The sequence below is a fragment of the Petaurus breviceps genome, unplaced genomic scaffold, assembly GCF_028583685.1.
Source record: "Petaurus breviceps papuanus isolate PSGF00001 unplaced genomic scaffold, PetGlider_PUasm1.0 90638, whole genome shotgun sequence".
In the NCBI taxonomy this organism is placed as follows: domain Eukaryota; kingdom Metazoa; phylum Chordata; class Mammalia; order Diprotodontia; family Petauridae; genus Petaurus; species Petaurus breviceps.
In genome coordinates, this window is record NW_027187295.1 from 9,343,687 (window position 1) to 9,365,828 (window position 22,142).

At 38.8% G+C, this 22,142-nt stretch overlaps 1 protein-coding gene across 7 annotated transcripts in view; it reads left to right on the forward strand.

The window, feature by feature from the left end:
• The window catches only part of PMS1 (PMS1 homolog 1, mismatch repair system component), a 122,998-nt gene that overhangs the window by 1,103 nt on the left and 99,753 nt on the right, over positions 1-22,142 (forward strand). For 3 of the 7 annotated variants that reach the window (XM_069064550.1, XM_069064552.1, XM_069064551.1), the window contains exons 2-3: positions 7,973-8,121; positions 11,438-11,620. In XM_069064550.1, coding sequence (XP_068920651.1) covers positions 7,973-8,121; positions 11,438-11,620 — 332 coding nt within the window. Of the gene's footprint in view, positions 1-1,818; positions 1,883-7,972; positions 8,122-11,437; positions 11,621-22,142 lie in introns of all 7 variants that reach the window. The other 4 variants (XM_069064554.1, XM_069064553.1, XM_069064556.1 and 1 more) reach the window with 2 other exon arrangements.

Here is a 22,142-nt window from a genome sequence, read left to right on the forward strand (position 1 = left end):
TAATAATAGAGTACCAGGCACTTTGCCATCATCTCAATTGATCTTCAACAGCTTTGGGAGGTAGGTGCCATTATTACCCACATTTTACAAATGAGGAAACTGAGGCAGTAGTTTAAGTTACTTGCCCAGGGTCACACAGCTAGTATTAATGGCATTTAAATTAAAGAATGTGTTGACAGATATTCCAGTAAGTCAAAATGTGTGTATCATAAGACCTTTCCAAGTGAAAAGATATTTTATCTAGAGCATTTCATACAGGTGAAGTTGTAGTGGATTTGGAAATTTAATTTAAACTCCTTGAGGTCAGAGACCACCTCACTTTCAGTTTTTATTCCCCAGTGCTCATAATGCTGGCATATAGCAGCCATCTATTAAAAACACTCATTGCTTAATTGATAAAGAACCGGATTAAAGTTTGTTCTGTAGGTAGTGGAGAGCTACTGTTTTTTGAAAAATAAGAATAATTTTTGAAATTTAGTAAGTTTTTGAAAAATAGAATAATATGATCAGAACTAAGAAAGGAAAATTAATCTGACATTGTATTATATATTGAAAGGTGGATAGAAACTGAAGATGGAAATACTACTTGAAAATAGTGACCGTTTTGATTGTTCTAGTGTTCTGCAGGAATCCATATTGTCCCTGTTGTTTTTTTAAACATCAAGATGTATGGGGAAGTTTTTTTTAGTCATGGTTCTTTTTATAGAGTTCTTTTAAATTTCAGTACTTTTTTCTGATTCATGCTCGCTTCCATCAGCTGTTCCCTAACTTACTGTGAATTGATGATAACCAGGAGTTAATACAGTTACAATAGAAAGAATTTTGGATTTGGAGTCAAGGGACCTGTAGAAAATACAAAGAGGGGAGGGAATGAGTATTTATATAGGGCCTACTTTTTGTCTGGCACTGTCCTATGTGCTTTACAAATATCTCATTTGATCGTCACAACAACCCTGCCAGGTAGGTGGGGTTATCCATGAGGAAACTCATGCAAATAGAAGTTAAGTTACTTTCCCAGGGTCATACAACTAGTAAGTGTTTAAGGCTCAATTTGAACTCAAGTTCCTGATTCCAGCCCGAGTGTTCTATTATACTACTTAGCTGCCTATGACAGAAGTTTATAATCTAGGAAGAAGTATAATGTAAATATCATTGAGTAGTATAAAATGAATAAGACAGCAGAGAAAGGGAGAGATCACTTCCAATGGGGGTGTTCTGGGGAAACAGTTAAGGTGGTGTTTTTTAATTGTGTTTTACAAGAATAAGATTTTAACAAGTGAAGATAAGGGCAAGGGTATTTCTAGGAGAGAGAAATATATTGAACTGAAAGTACAGAAGTAGGTAAATGCTGGGAAAAAAAGGCATGTTTGGGAAAGGATAGGTAGCCTAGATAGTCCAGATGAGGAAAATGAAGACTTTAGAGGTGGTTAGATGGCACAGTGAGTCAGGAAGACCTGAGTTCAAATTTACCCTTAGATACTTATTATGGGCCATGTGACCCTGGGCAAGACACTTAACCCCAGTCTCCCTCTCTTTTGTCAAATGTAAAATGGGAATAGTATAGCGTCTGCCTCCTAGGGTTGTTGTAATTGTCAGATGAGCTAATATTTGTAAAATGATTAGCACAGTACCTGGCACATAATCAACTTTTGTTTCCTTCCTTCCTTTGGGTCACGACTAACTGGTAAGTTACACAGCTGGTCAGGAAAGGAATGTGGAGATCGGGGAAACAGGAGTAGGGCAAGAGGGACTTCTTCACTACTCTTTTTTGGTTCACCTCCTATTTATCTGACTATTTCTTCTTGGTTTTTTTTGCAGAATCATCATTGACACCCTGCTCTTTTTCTGTAGCTGTATCTTGTTTTGTCCTAGGCTCTCCCATGTAGGTATTATCCTCATTTTGGGCTAAGACTTTCTTGCTCACCATCATCGGCCCCAGAATAACTAAAAGTACCTTATAGTAAGGCTAGGAGATGTGTCACAGTGAAGGATCAGATTCCCAAAACTCTTTTTTTTCTTTTCAGATTCTTTATTAACTCCTAGTTTACATCATTCATTAACGCAAGATTTTGAGTTACAAATTTTCTCCCTGTTTTTCCCTCTACCTACCACCCCAAAATAGCGATTCCACTGGATATCCCCTCCTCCAATCTGCTCTCTCCCAAATCTTCTCCCATGCCCCTTCCGAGTTTCCAGTAGGACACGGTGGATCTCTATGCCCCAGTGCCTGTATATCTTATTTCCCAGTTATGTGTAAAATAATATTAATAATAGTATATATATATATATGTATATGTATATATTTGAACATTTGAAGCTTTGAATTCCAGATTCATTCCCTTCCTCGCTTGTCACCCACCCTTACTGGGAAGATAAGCAGCTCAGTATTGGTTGTACATGTTTAGCTAATGTGAAACAATAACATAGATATATTGTGAAAGACTGACTATATTTCCCTCCCTCTTATCCCACCTCCCACTTGTTCCATTCTCTACTTTGATCCTGTCCCTCTTCAAAAGTGGGTGCTTCCAACTTTCCTCCCCACCCCCCAGCCTGCCTTCCCTTCCATCATCCCCCCTCTCATCCCCTTCCCCCACTCTCTTGTAGGGTGAGATATCATATTTAGAGTGTATGTCATTCCTTCCCCAAGCCAAACTCAGTGAGAATAAGGTTGACCCATTCCCCTTTGACTTCCTGTTCTTCTCCTCCTCTGCAACCATTTTCCCTTACCTTTTCCACATGAGATAGTTTACCCCAATCTGTCTGTACCCATCTCCTCTCATTATATTCCTCTCTCATCTCTTAATTTCACCTTTTAAATATCATCCTTTCCCATTAAACTGGTCCTGTGCCCTCTATCTATGTATACCTGTACACATATATACACACATTCACATATGTATTTATACTCCCATATACCCTCCTATATAGACATATATATGTATGTGTGTGTATATATATATACATATATATATACACACACACACATTTCTATTCCCTTCAGTTATTCTCATACTGAGAAAAGTTTCATAAGTTACAATTATTTTTCCATGTAGGAATGTTAATAGTTCAATTTTGATAAATTCCTTATGATTTCTTTTCCCTGTTTACCTTCTCATGCTTCTCTTGCTTCTTGTATCTGAATGTGAAATTTTCTATTCAACTCTGGTTTTTTCATCAAGAATGCTTGAAAGTCCTCTATTCCACTGAATGACCATATTTTCCCCTGAAACATGATTCTCAGTTTTGCTGGGTAGGTGATTCTTGGTTTTACTTTGTTCTTCAGAATATCATATTCCAAGCCCTTTGATCCCTCAGTGTGGAAGCTGCCAGATCCTGGGTTGTCCTGATTGTGTTTCCACAATATTCAAATTGTTTTTTCCTGGCTGCTTGAAATATTTTCTCCTTGATCTGGAAATTCCGGAACCTGGCTAAAATATTCCTAGGAGTTTTCTTTTTGGGATCTTTTCCAGGAGGTGATCAGTGGATTCTTTCAACCTCTATTTTGCCCTCTGGTTCTAAAACATCAGGGCAGTTTTCATTGAGAATTTCTTAGAAGATGAATTCTAGGTTCTTTTTTTTTTATCATGGCTTTCAGGTAGTCCAATGATTTTTAAATTATCTCTCCTAGATCTATTTTCCAGGTCAGTGGTTTTTCACATTGCCTTCTATTCTTTCATTTGTTTGGATCTGTTTAACAGCATCTTGATTTCTCATAAAGTCACTAGCTTCCATTTGCTCCAATCTAATTCTGAAGGAATGATTCTCCTCAGTGAGCTTTTGAGATCCTTTTTCCATCTGGCAAATTCGGCTTTTTTAAGGCACTCTTTTCCTCATTGACTTTTTGAGCCTCTTTTGCCATTTGAGTTAGTCTGTTTTTTAAGGTGTTATTTTCTTCAGTCAGGTTGTTGACTCTCTTTTCATAATTTTCTTGCATCATTTTAATTTTTCTCAATTTTTCCTCCACTTCTCTTATTTGGTTTTCAAAATTCTTCTTAAGGTCCTCTGTGGCCTGTAACCAGCTCGTATTTTTCTTGAAAGCTTTTGGTGCAGGAGTTCTGACTTTGCAGTCTTCCTTCTGTTCCATGCTTTGATCTTTTTGTCCCCAAAATAGGAGTGTAAAATTGGGTTGGTCTGTTTTGCTTCCTTTGCCTGCTCATGTTGCCACTCAATTACTTGACTTTGGGGCTTTTTGCCACAGTAGGACTCTGCCCCCAGACAGGGGAGCTTCATCCCAAATGCTGGGGTTTTCTCAGCTGTCGAAGTTATTAGTTGGGTGCCTTCTCTGAAGACTCCACATGTTCTGGTAAGCTGGTCACACACCCAGGACCTCCACCTTAGAGCACAATCCAGATCCAAGCAGGTTAAAGCAAGAGCAATTACCCCTCAGACTGGTCGCTTGGTCCCCCTACAATCTGCAGGCCAGGAGCTGAAGCTGCCACGTGGTGACAGCATGACCCGCTGGCTTCTTGCCCCGGGGGCAAAGGCCCACCGCACTCCCAAACTACTAGATCCCAAAGTCCACACTGTACTGACCTCTCACTTGGTCCTTAGCATCTTTGTGTTCATAATTCTGGAAACCTCTACAGCTTCTGGTGATCTGAAGTCCCTCTAGCCAGTGGCTGGTCAGGCCCACCCTGAGGCTAAAACCTCTGGCTTGAGAAGGGCTGGGGTTGCCTCCCAGAGCGCTCTGCTGGCCGATTCCTGCCAGCCTGCCAGGCTGTCCTCAGCAGGGGGTTAGCTTCCCTTTGTCATTTTGTGGGTTCTGTAGCTCCAAAGTTTGTTCAGAGTCACCTTTTACATGAATTGGAGGAGGGGGGAGCCGGGAACCCCAAGGAAATCCTGTTTCTACTCCTCCATCTTGACTCCGCCCCCTCTCAAAACTCTTAAGGGCCTTTAGTGGTCCTGTGCATAAAGGGATTGGACCTGTGATTTCATTAGTATGGGGAACCATTGAATGAGGAAACGTACAAATAGAAGTTTCTATTTGTAGAACTAACTCAATGTTAGTTCCACCTTTTCTGCAATTTAGTCTTAGAGTTGCCCAAGGCACCATAAAGTTAAGTGACTTGCCTAGGGTCACACAGCTAGTACATGTCAGAGGTGGGGCTTGAACTTTGGTTTTTCTGGTTTCCAGGCCTGCTTTCTACCCCAACACAACCACTTTTGTTTCTAATAGTGTAGGAACTTAATAAATGCTTTACTAGTGAGTTGATTAATGAGTGGCAGGATGTTGTCCAGGGGTTGGCAAACTATGGGGACTAATAATTTTAAAATGTAAAAATGATTCTTGGTTCCTGGCCAACAAAATCAGACAATAATATTGAACATTACTTGGCACCCTTTGACCATGGGATCCTGAGCTAATCACTCATTTCTCAGTGTTCTAGGCAACTCTTTAAAGCTGTAAGTTGCAGAGAAGATGCCAGTCTGCTAGGGGAGAGGGAGTTTCCATAACTAATAAAATTCCAGGCCTAATTCCTATTCCTACATAATATATACCTGTCATTTTATAGTATAGAAAATTGAGGTCCAGGAAGAAGAAGGAACTTCACTACTCTTTTTTTATTTGCCTCCTATTTGTCTGACCATTTTTTCTCGGGCTCTTTTGCAGGATCATCATTAATGCCCTGCTTCTTTTCTGTAGTTGTATCTTGTTTTGTCCTAGGCTCTCCTCTCTCTCCTATGTCTCAATGACTGTACCTGTTTCTGTGAATTATATCTATGTAAATGACTCCAAAATCTATATATCAGTGTCTTCCTCAAGCTCCAGTTCTACAACACCAGTTGTCTGTGGGACATTTTAAACTGGATCTCCCATAGTTGTCTAAAACTCAATATATTCAAAACAGAACTTATTATCTTTCCAATAAAATCCATCCCTGTCTCTATTGAGGTTACTCCTATCCTTCTAGTCACCTAGGTTCACAACCTATCAGTCTTCAAATCCTCATATTTCCTCAGAAGTTATGGTGATTTTACCTCCACATTATCTCTTGTATCTGCAACCTTTCATCATCTCTCACCTAGACTAATTCAAGCCTCCTGATTGGTCTCTGTCCAGGTTTCCCCCAAAACCAATCTCCACATACCTGCCAACATGATTTTTCTTAAGCACAGATATAACCATGTCACTCCCCTACTCAATAAACTCCAGTGGCTTCCTATTATCTCTAGGATTTAAGGTATTCAGGGAGGACTAGCACCTTTGGTATGAGGGCTTGCTGAGCCCTTTTCAGGGCTGCTTATCCACCTTTGGTGTCCACCTGGCACTCAACTCACCTGTAGCTCCAGGAAGCTGTAGCATATGCACAGTGGCTACACCCCAGTAAACCATCTCAGCAGATAGTTGAGAATAATCTACCAGCCACAAACCTGTTGGTGATTTGGGGGGGAGGGGGGAATGTATATCCTAAGGATGTGAAGACTTCCTTTGGTGGAGTGGGCAGATGAGAACAATTTATTCCAGTGGCCATGAAGGCATCGGAAGCAGGCACTGTGGAGAGCTTAGAGTTTGGTCAGACACTGAAGATGCCAATGTCATCCACTGCATCTTTGGCCATTGCCAGCTGTTCTGACTTTTGTCTTGCCACTGGACTTTAATGACTCTGGAAATTTCCAAGAGTGAAGCTGATGATTGGGGGCAGCTAAGTGGTGCAGTGAATAGAGCACCAGCCCTGAAGTCAGGAGGGCCTGAGTTCAAATATGACCTGGGACACTTAACACAAAAAAAACTAGCCGTGTGACCTTGGGCAAGTCACTTAACTCCAATTGCCCTACCTTCCTCCCTCCCCCCCCCCAAAAAAAGAGTGAAGCTGATGACTGTGTAACTCTACCTCACTTAAATCCAGTTCATTCACAAGTCATCACCTTGTAATGTCATTGTTTCTCTTTGGAAAAAAAAGCAACCCAAAACAAAGGACAAAGAACAATAATGTTACTCAAATATTGATTTAAAGACTTAAGTGCAAAGCACTACACCTGGTGGTGATGGTGGTGGGGATATGTATACATATTTATATGAAGATATGTCCTTACTCTCATGGAGTCTACAGTCTATTTGGTGAAATAGGTAGCATGTACCCAAAAAGTGAGATAGAGGATACATGCTATAGATGTGAGGAGACATTTGCATTGAAGATAAACCTTGAAGTGATTTTGGTAGGCTAGTCAGAGTGGGAAATGATTGAAGGAGAATTCACAAGCTATATTCCAGGGCACAATAGGAAGGGATAAGACGGTTTGGTTACAGGCAGCTAGGTGACTCAGAGGATAGAAGACTCGGCCTGGAGTCAGGTAGAGCTAAGTTTAAATTCAGCCTTAGACACTTACTAGCTATGTGACCTTAGGTAAGTCACTTAACTTCTGTTTGCCTTAATCCACTGGAGAAGGAAATGGCAAACCACTCAAAGTGTCTTTGCCAAGAGAACCCAATGGACAATATTGATGTGTTATGGTCCATGACGTCAGGAAAAGGCAAATATGACTGAACAACAATATCGAGATGGTTTGATTAGAACCAAGGATATGGTATAAATAGTAGGAATTTAGGTTGAGGCTAGATTGAAAAATCTTATAGGAAGATTACTCTTGTGATGTGTAATACTGACTGGAGGAGGGAGAGAATGGAAATGAGGAGACTAGTTGAGAAACTGCTATAGAATGGGTGAGTACTTGGAAAGTGGTATGGTGTAGGATGTGGTATGATAGCAGTAGGGAGGAAGACCTGGGGAAGAGAGAAGAATAAAAGATAACTGAGTACCAGAAAACACTGATAGTATAGAAAATAGGAAAACCAAGACAGACAGTTATTGGGAGAGCAGGTCAATGTGGGTCTAATTTTTTGATATTAGACTTTCTGAATTCAAAATGTAGAAACCTAGATATCTAGAAAAGAAGTTGGATATGTTTTAGAAACTCCATTTTGGTGACATGCTATATTCTCACTATTTCCTATGTTCTCCTCAAACAGCTCTACTTGTGAGAAAAATGAAGCAGTTGCCTGCAGCAACTGTTCGTCTCCTTTCAAGTTCTCAGGTGATCACTTCTGTGATTAGTGTCGTAAAAGAGCTAATAGAAAATTCATTGGATGCTGGTGCCACAAATATAGATGTTAAGCTGGTGAGTTTCTTAACAGTTAAAATAAGCCAGTCAAAGGCCAGAGCAATTAGGAGATTTTCTTTTTGCATGCTAATGAGTTATTATTTGCATACAAAAATCTGGCTCATTTAAGGTAGTGGATAGAAGTCTAGACCTGCAGTCCAAAAGACTTGAATTCAAATTTCCCATCCAGCATTAATTTAACTATGTGACTCTGAGCACATCACTTAACTTGTCATTCAGTCATTCATTTTATCAAGCATTTATCAAGCATATTTTATGTGCCAGAGATTGTGATAGGTTCTCGGGATACAAAGACAAAAATGAAACAGTCCCATTCTATTTATTGGGTAGTATTGGGTAGAAAACCGTGTGACCCATCACCTAGGACCCCCCAAAGGACTCTAGGCTCACACAAATTAGGTCTAAAACTTGGGATTTCACCCAGAAGGTTAGTTTTTCTCCTTGGCTCATGCCACCATCTGGAGTACTCCAGAAAAACTAAGTTAACTCTCTGTATAACTCATGTCTACATTTGTCCAGATGTGGATAACAAGGTCTTCAACATCTGTACCTTCACTGTAGAATACAGATATTGGTTGTGGAACATCCTTTATTCACCCACCATATAAAATGCATAGAATGCAAAGAACTCATAAGAACGTACAAACACATAAACATAAAATATTCATGTAATCCATTAGAGTCCCCCAGGATAGGAAAGATACTTTGCAGAGATGTTGAGCAATCAATTCCACATTCATTCTGGATATGCAATATCTGAGCAGTATTAGTAATAATAACAATTATTATTATCATTATAGTGATAGCTAGCATTTATATATAGTGACTCCTGTGTGCCAGACATTGTAGTAAGCTCTTTATGTATATCTTATTTTTATTCTCACAACAACTTTGGGGGAAGGTAGGTTCTATTATTATCCCTATTTTACAGTTGAGGAAACAGGCAAACCAGATTAAGTGACTTTTCCAGGGTTACACAGCTAGTATCTGAGGCCAGATACAGAGGACTCCAGGTCCTCCTGACTCCAGGCTCAGCATCTTATCCACTGCCTCACCCAATTGCCACTTAGCAACTTGTGCAATCACTTGGAGGGTTGGGAAGGGCCAGTCTTCTGGACCCACATGATATAGTATCATGTCTCTGGGTATAGGTACCATGTTAGTGCTTCTCTCCCTTTCTAACTAGTATGTTGTTGAGTAAATCTACCTCTTCGAAGTTCAGAGCCTTGCCACTTGAACTTAAGTTTAACTCAAACTTGGAAATTTTTTGAATGCAAAATTGATTATTCATAGAGTAATCCCCTGAAATTGGAAAAGTTCACTCACAGGAACTCCAGTCTGTGACTTCTATTCAGAAAATTAAATAGAATGGACAAAAAGGTGACCAAGAACTGGAAGTCCAGGAATACTCTTCAGGCTAGACATGTACTGCAAATTACCATTTTCTGCTCTTGGTGGGACATGAATAAGGAAGAAATTCCCTGTACCTTCCCTTCCACTAACCTCCTTTTAGTATAATCTGTTCTAAAAGTCTAAGGGAGAGAAAACTCATGAAAAAGGATCTGAGCCATTTCAAAACTCAATACTTAGTCATCAGTCATTTTGGATCCTGTTCCCAGTCATTGGGAACCAATTAAAGGAGTTCCCGGTTTCCTATAAAAAAGATGCCAAACCTCATGGCTGCCATTTAAGGAAATGTTGTTTGAATAAACTCATGTTTTATAATCTTATTACATTGTGATTGATCTTTTCTGATTGGAGAGCCCATCATATATATTTGGGTCTCTTCTGATCAGCCCCTCTTTTCCTCAGCTGTCTTAGCAAATCAAATTGGGGTGCTTTGTTGTGGTTTAGTTTTTTCAGCTGTATCTGACCCTTTGTTAACCCTGTTTGGGGTTTTCTTAGCAAAGATACTGGAATGGTTTGCTGTTTCCTTCTTCAGCTCATTTTATAGATGAGGAAACAGGTTAAAAGGGTTAAATGACTTGCCCAGGGTCACACAGCTAGTAAGTGTTTGAGGCCAGATTTGAACTGAGGAAGAGGAATCTTCCTGACTCTAAGACTGGTGGTATGCTGTTCACTTCACCACCTCTCTGCCACTCTGGGCTTTGGAACACATTATTCCATATCCTCCGTTTAATATAGTTCTCTACGGAATCTGAGAGCTGTAGGCATTGTCCTCTTAATTGTCTCCCCCAGTGCTTTACACTAAGAGTATCAGCAGTGTCAGTGTGGCACAGTTCTCATATACTCCCTTTTGTAGAGCTGAGACTTTATAACTAATAATAGTTATGATAGCATTTACATAGCACTAACTATGTGCCACGTGCTGTGCTAAGCACTTGACGATTTTTATCTCATTTGATCCTCACAACAACTTTGGGAGGTAGGTGTTATTATTATCCCCAGTCTGCAGTTGAGGAAACTGAGTGACTTGGCCAGGACTACAGCTAGTAAGTACATGAGATAGGATTTGAATTTAGGGCTTCCCAGTTCCACATAATCTATCTAATGTGCCACAAACTACCCTTAACTGGTATCCTCAAAGATTATGCTTCCTGCCCAGATACCTAGTTAATACAAGTTCAACAAGGAAACATTTACAATTTCTATAGGCTGTCACTTTCCTGGTCATTTTAAGGGTCTGTCCTCCTTCTGAATTAGGAAAGAAAAGGAAAACCATTTGTAAAACTAAAATAAACGTCTACAGTAGCAAAAAAGATAATAAACAAGCTTTCTGAATCTGAGTTTCTCCAGTTAAAAAATAGGGATAACGTTACCCTTAATACCTACCATGCCAGGATCATTATGAATCTCAAATGACATTGTCTTTCAAATTATTAGTTTGTTAATAGTTTGAAATTTAGTTTCTAGTTGTCAATAGATTTCTTCTGTTTAGAATATTACATGAATACAATTTTGATTTTACTTAATGGGAAACTTATAAAATTTTAAAACCATGATAATGATTTCCAAAAAAGATACTTTGAAGGAAAGATGATTATTAAAATTTCACTGAATACAATTACTTGAAAGAAAACTGTATAAAAATAATTTGTGTTTATAAACTTGTTGTGTTTATAAAGTACTAGAAGTTACTATATGTATAAAGTGATTCAGAAGATATTTCCTTTAGTCCAGTTTATAACCAGAGACAAAATACCTTAAAATTAAAAATCTGTTATTTATTATTTGATTTCCCCACACTTAACCTATAAAAATGTGAAATTATTCAGTTATGCCTGCTGGGCATGCTGAATTAGAAACTCAGTAATCAGTTGAATAGCTTTTCTTAACTTTTTATCCTTTGTAGGAAAATTATGGATTTGATAAGATAGAAGTTCGAGATAATGGTGATGGAATCAAAGCTATTGATGCACCTGTTATGGCAGTAAAGCACTATACCTCAAAAATAAATAGTCATGAAGATCTTGAACACTTGACAACTTACGGTTTTCGTGGGGAGGCCTTAGGGTCAATTTGTTGTATAGCTGAGGTAAGATAAGATATTTCATTAATATTTTTCTTGTTATCCTTTATATGTTTGTCCTGAAACGCATATTTCTTATTTGTGAACTTGAATCTCTTTTTCTTAGTATCTGTTTAAAGTTGACAAATACTTTTTTACCTTTGGGTTTGGTTTTGACAGAATGTTGGAAAAGGCAAAATTTACTCTTTTTCTGTATGATATTCCAGTTAAGTCTATATTCACTTTCAGAGCTGCCACTGAGTAATTAATAAGTTTGCTTGCTAGATGGCAGCACTATACTTGGTCTTTTTTGCTTTAGGGGTAAAGAAGCAGTGACATTTCCTTTTTTTTTTTTTAACTGTGGATGTAATTTCTGTATAATGAGTTTTCTTCTTATAACTGCTTTTTTTTTTTTTAGTTTAAGCCTATGAGTCTAATTTAATTTAACTAAGCCTATAAGATTTAGTTTAATTAAGCCTATAAGTTTACTTTTCATTTGCATTTATTTCAGTAAATTTGAAATATGAATAACTAAAGTTGTTTACTATTCAGAATTAAATGAGGGAAAGAATATTCATTAATCGTTTTAATAAAGAACAACTTTGCTGTTTTTGTATAAGTAATTATGGCTTGTGTAATGTATTGTTAAGTTAGTTGAAATATTGTGGAATATATTGGAAAATTCCATAGCATCTCTTTTCCTAAAAAAATTAGGAATAACACAGAACTTTTTGTTGTACCATGGTGCCTTATCCTGGTTTATTTTATTGTTGTCTTTAAGAAAGCATCAATTACTAATAAAATAGCAGCTTTGATATTCAGAATCAACCTTTCAGAAAAAATGACTGCTTAGACAATCAACATATTTATTGAATTCCTGCTATATGCAATGTAGTATATAAAATATTTTTATGAATAAGGTTGTATTACTGTTAACAGAGAAGAAAATGGAATAAGAAAATTGTGACCTATTCAAGGATATATATTCTTGTGTCAATGTCAAAGGGGGTGGGAAGGGAACAAACATTAAATGCCTGCTATGTGTCAGACACTATGTGAAGTGCTTTACAAATATTATCTCATTTAATTCTCATAACAACCTAGGAAGTAGGTAGTATTGTTAGCTCCATTTTACACTTGAGAAAACCGAGGCACACAGAACGTAAGTAATTTGCTCATGGTCATACAACTAGGCAGTATCAGAGGCTAAAATTGAACCCTGGTCTTTTTTGATATCCCCAGTTTCTCACTTTACCAGTCTTGGAGGTAGGATACTCTGTGTTTAAATCTGGCCTCTGTTACTTATTAGTTGTGTGACCCTGCACAAGTCACTTAACCCTGTTGGTCTCAGTTTTCTTATTTGTAAAATGAACTGGATAAGTAAATGACAAACCACTCCATTACTGGCAACTAGGCAGTGCAGTGGATAGAGCACTGGGCTTGTAGTCAGGACTCATCCTCACGAGTTTATATCTGGCCTTGGACACTCACTAGCAGTGTGATCCTGAGTAAGTCACTTAACCCTGTTTGCCTCAGTTTCCTCATCTGTAAACTGAATTGGAGAAGGCAATGGCAAACCACTCCAGTATCTTTGCCAAGAAAACTCCAGATAGGGTCACAAAGAGTTGGACACAGCTGAACACAATAACAAAAATAAGCTGTACATCAGATGGAAAGGCCAGGGAGAGACTTCCAGCCAAGATAACTGAGGTAACAGAATAGCCCAGTTACTGTACGTAATCAGCAAAAACTAAAAAGATCATCAGATCAGATCAAATAATAATTAAGAAATTTGGGGGGGGTGAGGGAGGAACTGTACTAAGTATCTTCATCCAACTCATGATGGCATGGAACAACACTAAAGATTGCAGAGAATAGGGTGTGAGTCTAGCTAGAGGTTCTGGGGAGAGAACAGTACTTGGAGACTTTTCAAGGTGCTTTAGAGAAACTGGAAGTTTATAACAGCATTATGTACCAGGAACAAGAGAACTTGATTCCTTACTGTAGAATGCTATAGTAAAGAAACTCCCAGAGTAAGCTCCCTTGAAGGCTCTGACTCTCATGTATCAGGAGTCGGAATACAGGGTCATAGAACCTCTAGTGTTATCATCCATCTTCACATAATCATAGCTCTGAGGAAGTTCCTTAGGAAACTTGAGAGCTTCAGAAAAGAAGCCCCAGGGCAGTGAAATACCAGCAGGGCTCTAAACCTAGAAGTGATAACTAGAACTGATAAATTACATATCAAGAAAGCAGTGATGAGTCTGTGTCCTCAGGAGCTCTGAAATGTTTGCACCACACTGACCAGACACTTTTACATCCTTGAAGAGCTCAATGCTCTGTAGCTAGATGATTCAAGGCAAGTTTAAGACCTCTGGGACTTTGTTCTCTAACACCAGTGGATGTGAAGACTGGCAGGAACAATATAGTGTAGAGACATATGTACCCATCATTATGGTGGTAGATACCATGTTATATACAAGATCAGTCAAAGCCAGGCTCTAACAAAAGGTACCAATCAGTAAAACTGGTAATGTGAATAAGAACACACTGATAATAAAGTAATTTCATTTTTCTAAGGCATAGACCAAGAGGAAGAAAATAATTTCATAGCAACTGCACACAGAATCTCAGTTAAAGGTATGGCTTAGGTGCTAGTACTGTTAGAATTCCTAGAAAGGATAAAAAAAGATTTTTTTTAAAGGGATATTATGAAGTAAATGGGAGCTCTAGAAGAAAGAATCAGAAGGAATAAAATATTTATTCTTGGTACAAAGCTTTACAAAAATAACTGACTTCTGAAAATTAGAATGGACCAAAGAGAAGTCATTGACTCCTTGAGGCAACAGAAGTACTAGAACAAAACTGAAAGAGAAGGAAAAAAAAAAAGAGGAAGAATATGTAAGATATTTCTTTTCATACAACAACTATGCTAGAAAACAGATCATGGAGAGAGATCTAAAAATTGTCCAATTGAAAATCATTACCACAAAATCTTAGATACCATATTTCAAGAAATCTTGAAAGAAGAAAACTCAGACATAACAGAGTTAGAATGCAGAAGAAAGATAGAAAGAATCCACTGGTTACCTCCTGAAAGAAACCCCAAAATGAAAACTCCCACAAACATCATAGGCAAAGTCCAGAGCTTCCAGGTCAAAGAAGTAGTGCAAGAAAGAAGGAGTTCAAGTACTAAATAACCTTAGTCAGGATTACACAAGACTTTGCTGCTGTCATTATCAAAGAGAGGAGAATGAATAGATGAAACAGATATTTGAAAGGGCAAAAGACAAAGGCTGAAAATAAATCAGTAAAACTTGAGGGAGAAAATCCTTCAGGGAGGAAAAAAAAGAGAACCTTTAATGAAAGTCCCTAGAAGACTTCCAGGCATTCCTAATGGAAATACCAGAGGTACCAGCGTTGAACAGAAACTTTGAAATACAAACACAGGAGTTCAGGGAATACTAGAAAGGTGCATTGATTTAAATATTTAGAAGAGGATATACAGTGAGGACCAGAGGCAATTAGGTGGCTCAGTAGACAGAATGCTGGGCCTGGAGTCAGGAAGCCTGAGTTCAAATCCAACTTCACATATTTACTAACTGTATGACCCTGGACAAGTCACTTAAGCTCTGTTTGCCTTAATCTATTGGAACAAAAAATGGCAATTCACTCAAGTATCTTTGCCAGGAAAACTCCATGGGCAGACGGTGTTGGCATGCTGGTCCATGGGGTCTTGAAGAGTCAGACATGACTGAATGATAATACAATGAGGAAGTACTTGCACAAGGGAAGACAACACAACCAAAGGGAGCTGAAAAGCCTGGGGAGGAAGGTACCTGGCACAGGTTCACAGGTTTTGAAAGACAGCAGTAGAAGCAGGAGAACATGAAAGCTCCCAGAGGAATTCATTAATGAAAGAAGGGGGATGAGCCTTGCAAAGGAGTATTTCACAGGCTATGCAGGTTTTTTTTCTCCCCTTTCAGAAACAAAGGTCCATCTTTTTGATACTAGCATTCTACTGTAATGTCTTATGACTTTGAGTCAAGGAACAGTACAGCATTTAAAATTAGAAATTAATATTACTTGGAAGAACATAGAGGGGTGGATGGTAGGCATGAGCAAGTTGTAACATATAACAAATGACTAGGAAAAGAATCATAGTAGAAGTGATCCATCATTTGAGAAATATATGGTTGTGTAGCAACAGGAAGAAGGTAAGAGAGGTGACTACATGTGGGCTCTACTAGCATCTTTAGAATGTGAGGAGAAAGTTAGGAAGGCTTCCAGTATGTTAAGTGTAATAGTAATGAAATTTGAAGTTCCTTTTGTATTGCTAAGCTGAGAGGTACTTAGCATTTAGTAATTAATCAAGCCCCTGTTAAAGAAACAAGGCATGAACCCCTGTTGCTGACAAAACAGGAAGGGGTTGGCTGAAACAGGAAGGAGCTAATAACCATGTGTGTATATAAGGAGAAAGTCCTTGCTGGGTCAGACAGATCTTTTTGGAGCACGATTTGTGGAGGAAGAAGCTGCTGCCACCAGGGAGGCTAAAGAGGAAAGGCCCCCCAGGCTGGAGAGAATGATTTGATTTTGGAAGCCTTGGTGAAGTGCTTTTGATTCTGGGAACCAGCTGGAGCTTCTGGGAGCTGTCAAATACATCCAAGGGCCACTTGGAGCTGCCACAGACTGAGGAAGCATGACTGTGATGCTGGTACTTTGTATGAACCTCTTTGTGGCTTTGTTAATCCTTGATTTCCCAGGAACAGAGACTGTGAAGGATTTAAGGTAGACTGGACACTGTGAGCTTCAGCATGGAACAGGAAGTGAATGGAGAGCTGGACAAGGACCTGGGAGCTATCTGTTTTTGAACCCAGGTGACAGTTTGGTGAATCCAGGTAGGAGCTGGGACCATGGAAGGGGATCCAGGGAATCTGAGAGATCACCCCAAGTCAAGCTGAAAGAAGACTTTACTTGGATACTGTGTACTGACTGAGAAATTGTAATTTACTAGTAACCTAGGAGTGGAGGGCTTGTGTATTTTCTGATGATTGAATAGTGAATGATGACTGAATAAGTGACTGATTGAGTGAACTTAGTGTGCCCCATGAGTGGAGAACTTTGACTTATTGTACTTTGTGTCCCTTAGGGAGGCAAACCTCCTTAAGGATGATTGAATGATTGATTGACTAAATGAATGTACCTTGTTCTTTGTGACCACTGTGGTGAAAACTATGTGGTCATTTTAGTGATAAGCTGTTGTGAATGCTGTATTTTGATTTTCTGTGATAAGTTGTAACATTGTGAATGCTGTACTTTGATTTTCTGTGAATGTTTTGCTCTGATTTGTTATTGAATAGAGAGTTCACTATACTGTGTAATCAGAATGTTAAAAGCTGTTCACAGCAGCAGTCCTCTGGAAAGCTGCTCGTTCTTGGCTTTACATTAAGTGGATCTCATGGAAAACCTATAAGGCCATGAACTAGAGTTGCATAGGACAGGCAGGCATATATGGTTGTATTTCAATTTTTAGAGGTAATATCCAAGTCAATGAAATCCCATATCTATTTAGGTAAAAAGGTGCTGTTATAAAAAGTACATATTTAATTTTTTTTTTTTAAAGCAATTGGGGTTAAGTAACTTGCTCAAGGTTACATGGCCAGTTATTTCTGGGTGTGGTGGTAAGTATCTGAGCTCGAATTTGATCCCAGGTCGTCCCGTCCTGACTCTGGGGCCGGTGCTCTTACTCACTGAGCCACCTGGCCACCCCTAAGCAATTGGGGTTAAGTAACTTGCTCAGGGTTACACTGCCAGGTGTTTCTGGTGGGTGCTAAGTGTCTGAGCCCAAATTTGATCCCAGGTCATCCCGACTCTGCTGTGCTATCTGGCCGCCCCTATATTTAATATTTTGTTTTTCCCCAATTAGTGTATAAAAATAATTTTTAACTTTTATTCTTAAAATTATTATTATTTTGCTTTTTGGAGGGGCAATTGGGGTTAAGTAACTTGCCCAAGGTCACACAGCTAGTTTTGTGTTAAGTGTCTGAGACCATATTTGAACTCAGGTCCTCCTGACTCTAGGGCTGGTGCTCTATTCACTGCGCCACCTAGCCGCCCCCCAAATTCTTTTCCTCCCTCCACCTTCCACCCTCATTGAGAAGGTAAGCAATTTGGTATAGGTTATAAATGTACAGTCATGTAAAACATTTTTTATTCGGTGTGAAAGAAAGCACAGACAAAAAATACCAAGAAAAATAAAGTTAAAAAAAGTATGCCTTGATCTGCATTTGACTCCATCAGTTCTTTCTCTGAAGATGGATATAATTTTTCTTTGTGTTTGTTTGTTTTATTATAATATTTTTTAAAAAATTTATTTATTTACCTTTAGTTTATAACATTCAGTTCCACAATCCCTTGATTTCCAAATTTTCTCTCCCTTCTTCTTCTCCCCCTCCCACCCCATGGTAGCATGCAGTCCAGTATAGGTTCTACAAATACCTTCACATTAAACATTAGTTAAGTTGTAAAGAAGAATTATAGCCAATGGAATGAATAGTGAGAGAGAAGGAACAAAACAAATTACAAAAGAGAGAGCAAATAGTTTGCTTCAATCTGCATTTAGACTCTGTAGTTCTTTCTCTGGATGTGGATGAGTCTTTTGGAGTTGTCTTATAGTCTTGTATTGCTGAGAAGAGCCTAGTCTGTCAAAGTTAGTCATCACAGATACAGTGTGCTGTAATTGTGTACAATGTTTTCCTGGTTCTGCTCCCCTCACTCAGCATAAATTTATATGTCTCTCCAGGTTATTATGAAGTCCATCTGCTCCTCATTTCTTATAACCCAATAGTATTCCATTATATTAATATACCACTGCTTGTTTAGCAATTCCCCAATTGATGGGCATCCCCCTGATTTCCAATTCTTTGCCACCCCAAAAAGCTGCTATAAATATTTTTGTACATGCGGGTCCTTTTCCCACTTGTATGATCTCTTTGGGATAGAGCCTGGTTTTTTGGTATTCCTGGGTCAAAGGGTCTGCACATTTTGATAGCCCTTTGGGTATAGTTTCAAATTGTTTTACTTCTGACTACTGCCTCCCCCAATCTACCCTTCCTTCTATCAAACCCCGCTATCAGGCCCCTCTCTTCAATTATCCCCTTCCCCTCCTACTTTCCTATAAGGTTATGTCAATTTCTATACCAGACTGAGTGAGTATGTTACTCATTTTTGAACCAATTCTAATGGAAGTAAGTTTGAAGCACTCCTTCCTGCCTATCCATTTTCCTTTCCACTGTAAAAGCTCTTTCACACCTCTTTTGTGTGAGATAAGTTGCTGATTTTTACCTCTCCCTTTCCCCTTCTCCCAGTGTATTCTTCTTTCTCACTCATTAATTTTATTTTTTTAGCTGTCACCCCATCATATTCAACTGATACATGTGCCCTTTGTCTGTGTCTTCTAACTGCCTTAATAATGTAAAAGTCCTTAGCAGTTACAAGTATTATGTTTCCTGGTTGTGAGTAACTGACAGATGTCAAACCCATAGGTTAGTTAGAGGGATGTCTACCCTAAGAATTTGATGACTTCCCTTGGTAGGATGGGCAGATGAGGATAATTGTTCCAGGGCCATGAAGGCCGCTAAAACAGGTGCTATGGAGCCTTTACAACTTGATCATACTTCTGAGATGCCAAAGTCATCTACTGCATCCCAGGCCATCACTTGTCATCTTGACTTTTGTCTTGCAACTGGACTTTAATAACTCTGGAAGAGATAGACTGATGAGTTTGTGTAGCTCTACCTCACTTAAATTCGATTCACATGCAAGTCGAAACATCAGACATGACTGAAATGACTCAATAAGTACAGCAACAATGATGACTCATGGGGTGATTAGCTTCCACTTGCCTAAATCTGATTTTTAAGGAATTATTTTCTTCAATGAATTTTTGTTCCACTTTTTCCATTCTTTCCATTTCTTCTTTTTAAGGAGGTCTTTTTTTTCAGTGAATTTTTGTATATCTTTTTCTGTTTGGCCAATTCTTATCTTTAAGGCATTTTCCTCTTCACTGAATTTTTGTGCCTTTTTTTGCCATTTGGCCTATTCTGTTTTTTAAGGTGCTATTTCCTTTAGCATTTTTTTGGGGGGGGCCTCCTTTACTAAGCTGTTAACTCCTTTTTTGTGATTTTCTTGTAACACTGTCATTTCTTTTCCCAATTTTTCCTCTACTTATTTGACTTTTTAAATTGTGTTTTTTTGAGCTCTTCTAGGAATTCTTTTTGGTTCTGAGACTAGTTCGATTTTTCTTGAAGCTTTGGTGTAGCAGTTATATTATCTTCTGAGTTTGTGTTTTAATCTTCTCTGTCACCATAGTAACTTTCTCTGGTCAGTTCCTTTTCTTGTTGTTTACTCATTTTCCCAGCCTGTTTCTTGACTTTCAATTTTATGTTCAATTTGGGCTCTGTTCCCAGGATGGAGGAAGCATTGTTTTAAGCTTCAGGTTTTTTGTGAAGCTGTTTTCAGAGTTCTTGGGGTCCATAAGTTTTCAATTCTTCTAAAGTGGTATGATCTAAAGGAGATAGGTGTTTACAACTGTCCTGGCCTGTGTTGTAGTCTGAGTGCCCAAAAGCAGTCTTTTCCACCCTTGAACTATGACCAGCATTCTGTGCGAGTGTTCCTGTCTTCCCAGGGACTGCAATCCAGGATTGGAACCCAGATCTGTGTATGGGCAATGCAACAGTCATGGTCTCATTGCCAGCAAAGGGATCCCTGTAATCTTCATCTGACCAGCTGCACACTCCCCTTACAGTCTGTGGTCTGAGAGCTTCAGAAGCCACTGCTGCAGCTGATTTAGTTGCCCCCAACGCCTTTTGCTGGTTTACTGGGGTGAGGCCTTCATTGGTGTGGCCTGTGCTTGACTTTGTTCTGGAAATTCCCACCCCTGCAGACCTTCATTGGTGACCTTCTAAGTAGTCTTGAGCTGGAAAATTGTTTCACACCAGCCTTTTATGGGTTCTGCTGCTCCAGAATTTGTTTTGAAGCATTATTTAAACTTGTTTGGAAGGGAATTTGGGAGAGCATATGTGAGTCTGCCATGTTGGCTCTGTTTCTACCTCGTTTGTTGCTATTTAACTTAAGTGTACCTGTGTAAGATTGTGTCCTGTCTTCCCTTCTATTCCCTAGGCCATACATAGTCTGACTTGATGTAGCAGCAAGCACCCCAGCGTCCCCAGGGTGGCTGCCAACACAGGTTCTTGGATCTGCTTTGATAAAGGAAAGCAACTCAAAATGGGTTAACAAGCTTACTTTAATCAGTCAAATATGTATCATTTACCTAGTTCAGGGGGAAAAGGTCAGCACCCCGAACTTCAGAGAATACAGACAGAATTATCAAGACAGAGAAACAGATCAAGTAGACAGGTTTCCAAACTGTCCAACCATTACATCCATACCGAATCAACATCTGGGTTTTTCCAAGCCGGGGGCTCTCAACAACGGTTTCCCAGAGTCTCATCTGATCAAATCACAGAACACTTCTCAAAGTGAGCCCCAAAACAAAGACTCAAATCAGGGTTTATATAGCCTGCTCCTGGCTCAGAGAATGTAACAACCTTCTGGATCCACTAGCCAATCAAAAAGTATCTACTGAAAAACAAGCCTCCCACCCCTGGCTCCAGGTGCACTTTAGCCTAGGGGGAGGAAAGATCTTTAAATTTGCATTTCCATTACACTTGGGGTTATTACTAAGGCAGAAACTGTGTTCCTTTACCCCATAGGCTGCCCAGATATCTTTGATTTAAGAAAATTCACCATTCCTGAAGGATGTTCCTTCCCAATATTTCAGATTGCCTTTAGAGTAATAGTCTTGTGAAGGTAAATACCTGAGTATTATAGGAATTCTCTTTTTGTATACTTTAGGGAAATTTCTCTGTATAATAAAGTCATAGAAAATAAACAGATAGGATATTAGATATCATCTAGGTATTGAAATATTTGCTCCTCTACCAAGTGCCTAGCAAAATGCACATAAGCAGACTTACCAAATACTTATAAAACTAAATCTTGACTAACTCTCTTCTGTCATCTCCCATTTTACAAAAGGCCAAAGAGGTTAAAGGAATTTATTGAAGATGTTCCAGCTAGTTAGTTGTAGATCCAGGACTTGGACTCATGTCTTTTCATTCTCAACTCACTAATGTATGATTTGGAGAATCATTTCTATGCTATTATTTAAGGATAGAAATGTTCTCCTAATGGCTTATATATTAATGTATTTGGACAATAACTCCCTAATTTGATTTTTTATTTTATTAAAGCAGTTAATTAAAACTATATTCTTGGAATTTGTGACATTCAATGTGACTTAATAATTTATAAATTATAAAATAGTTCCTTATGTCTTTATAACTGTCAGTCACAGATCATTTCCCATGTATTTCAATTCTTTTTTTGCTTTTTGGAGGGGCAATTGGGCTTAAGTGACTTGCCCAAGGTCACACGGCTTGTGTGTGTGTGTGTGTGTGTGTGTGTGTGTGTGTGTGTGTGTGTGTGT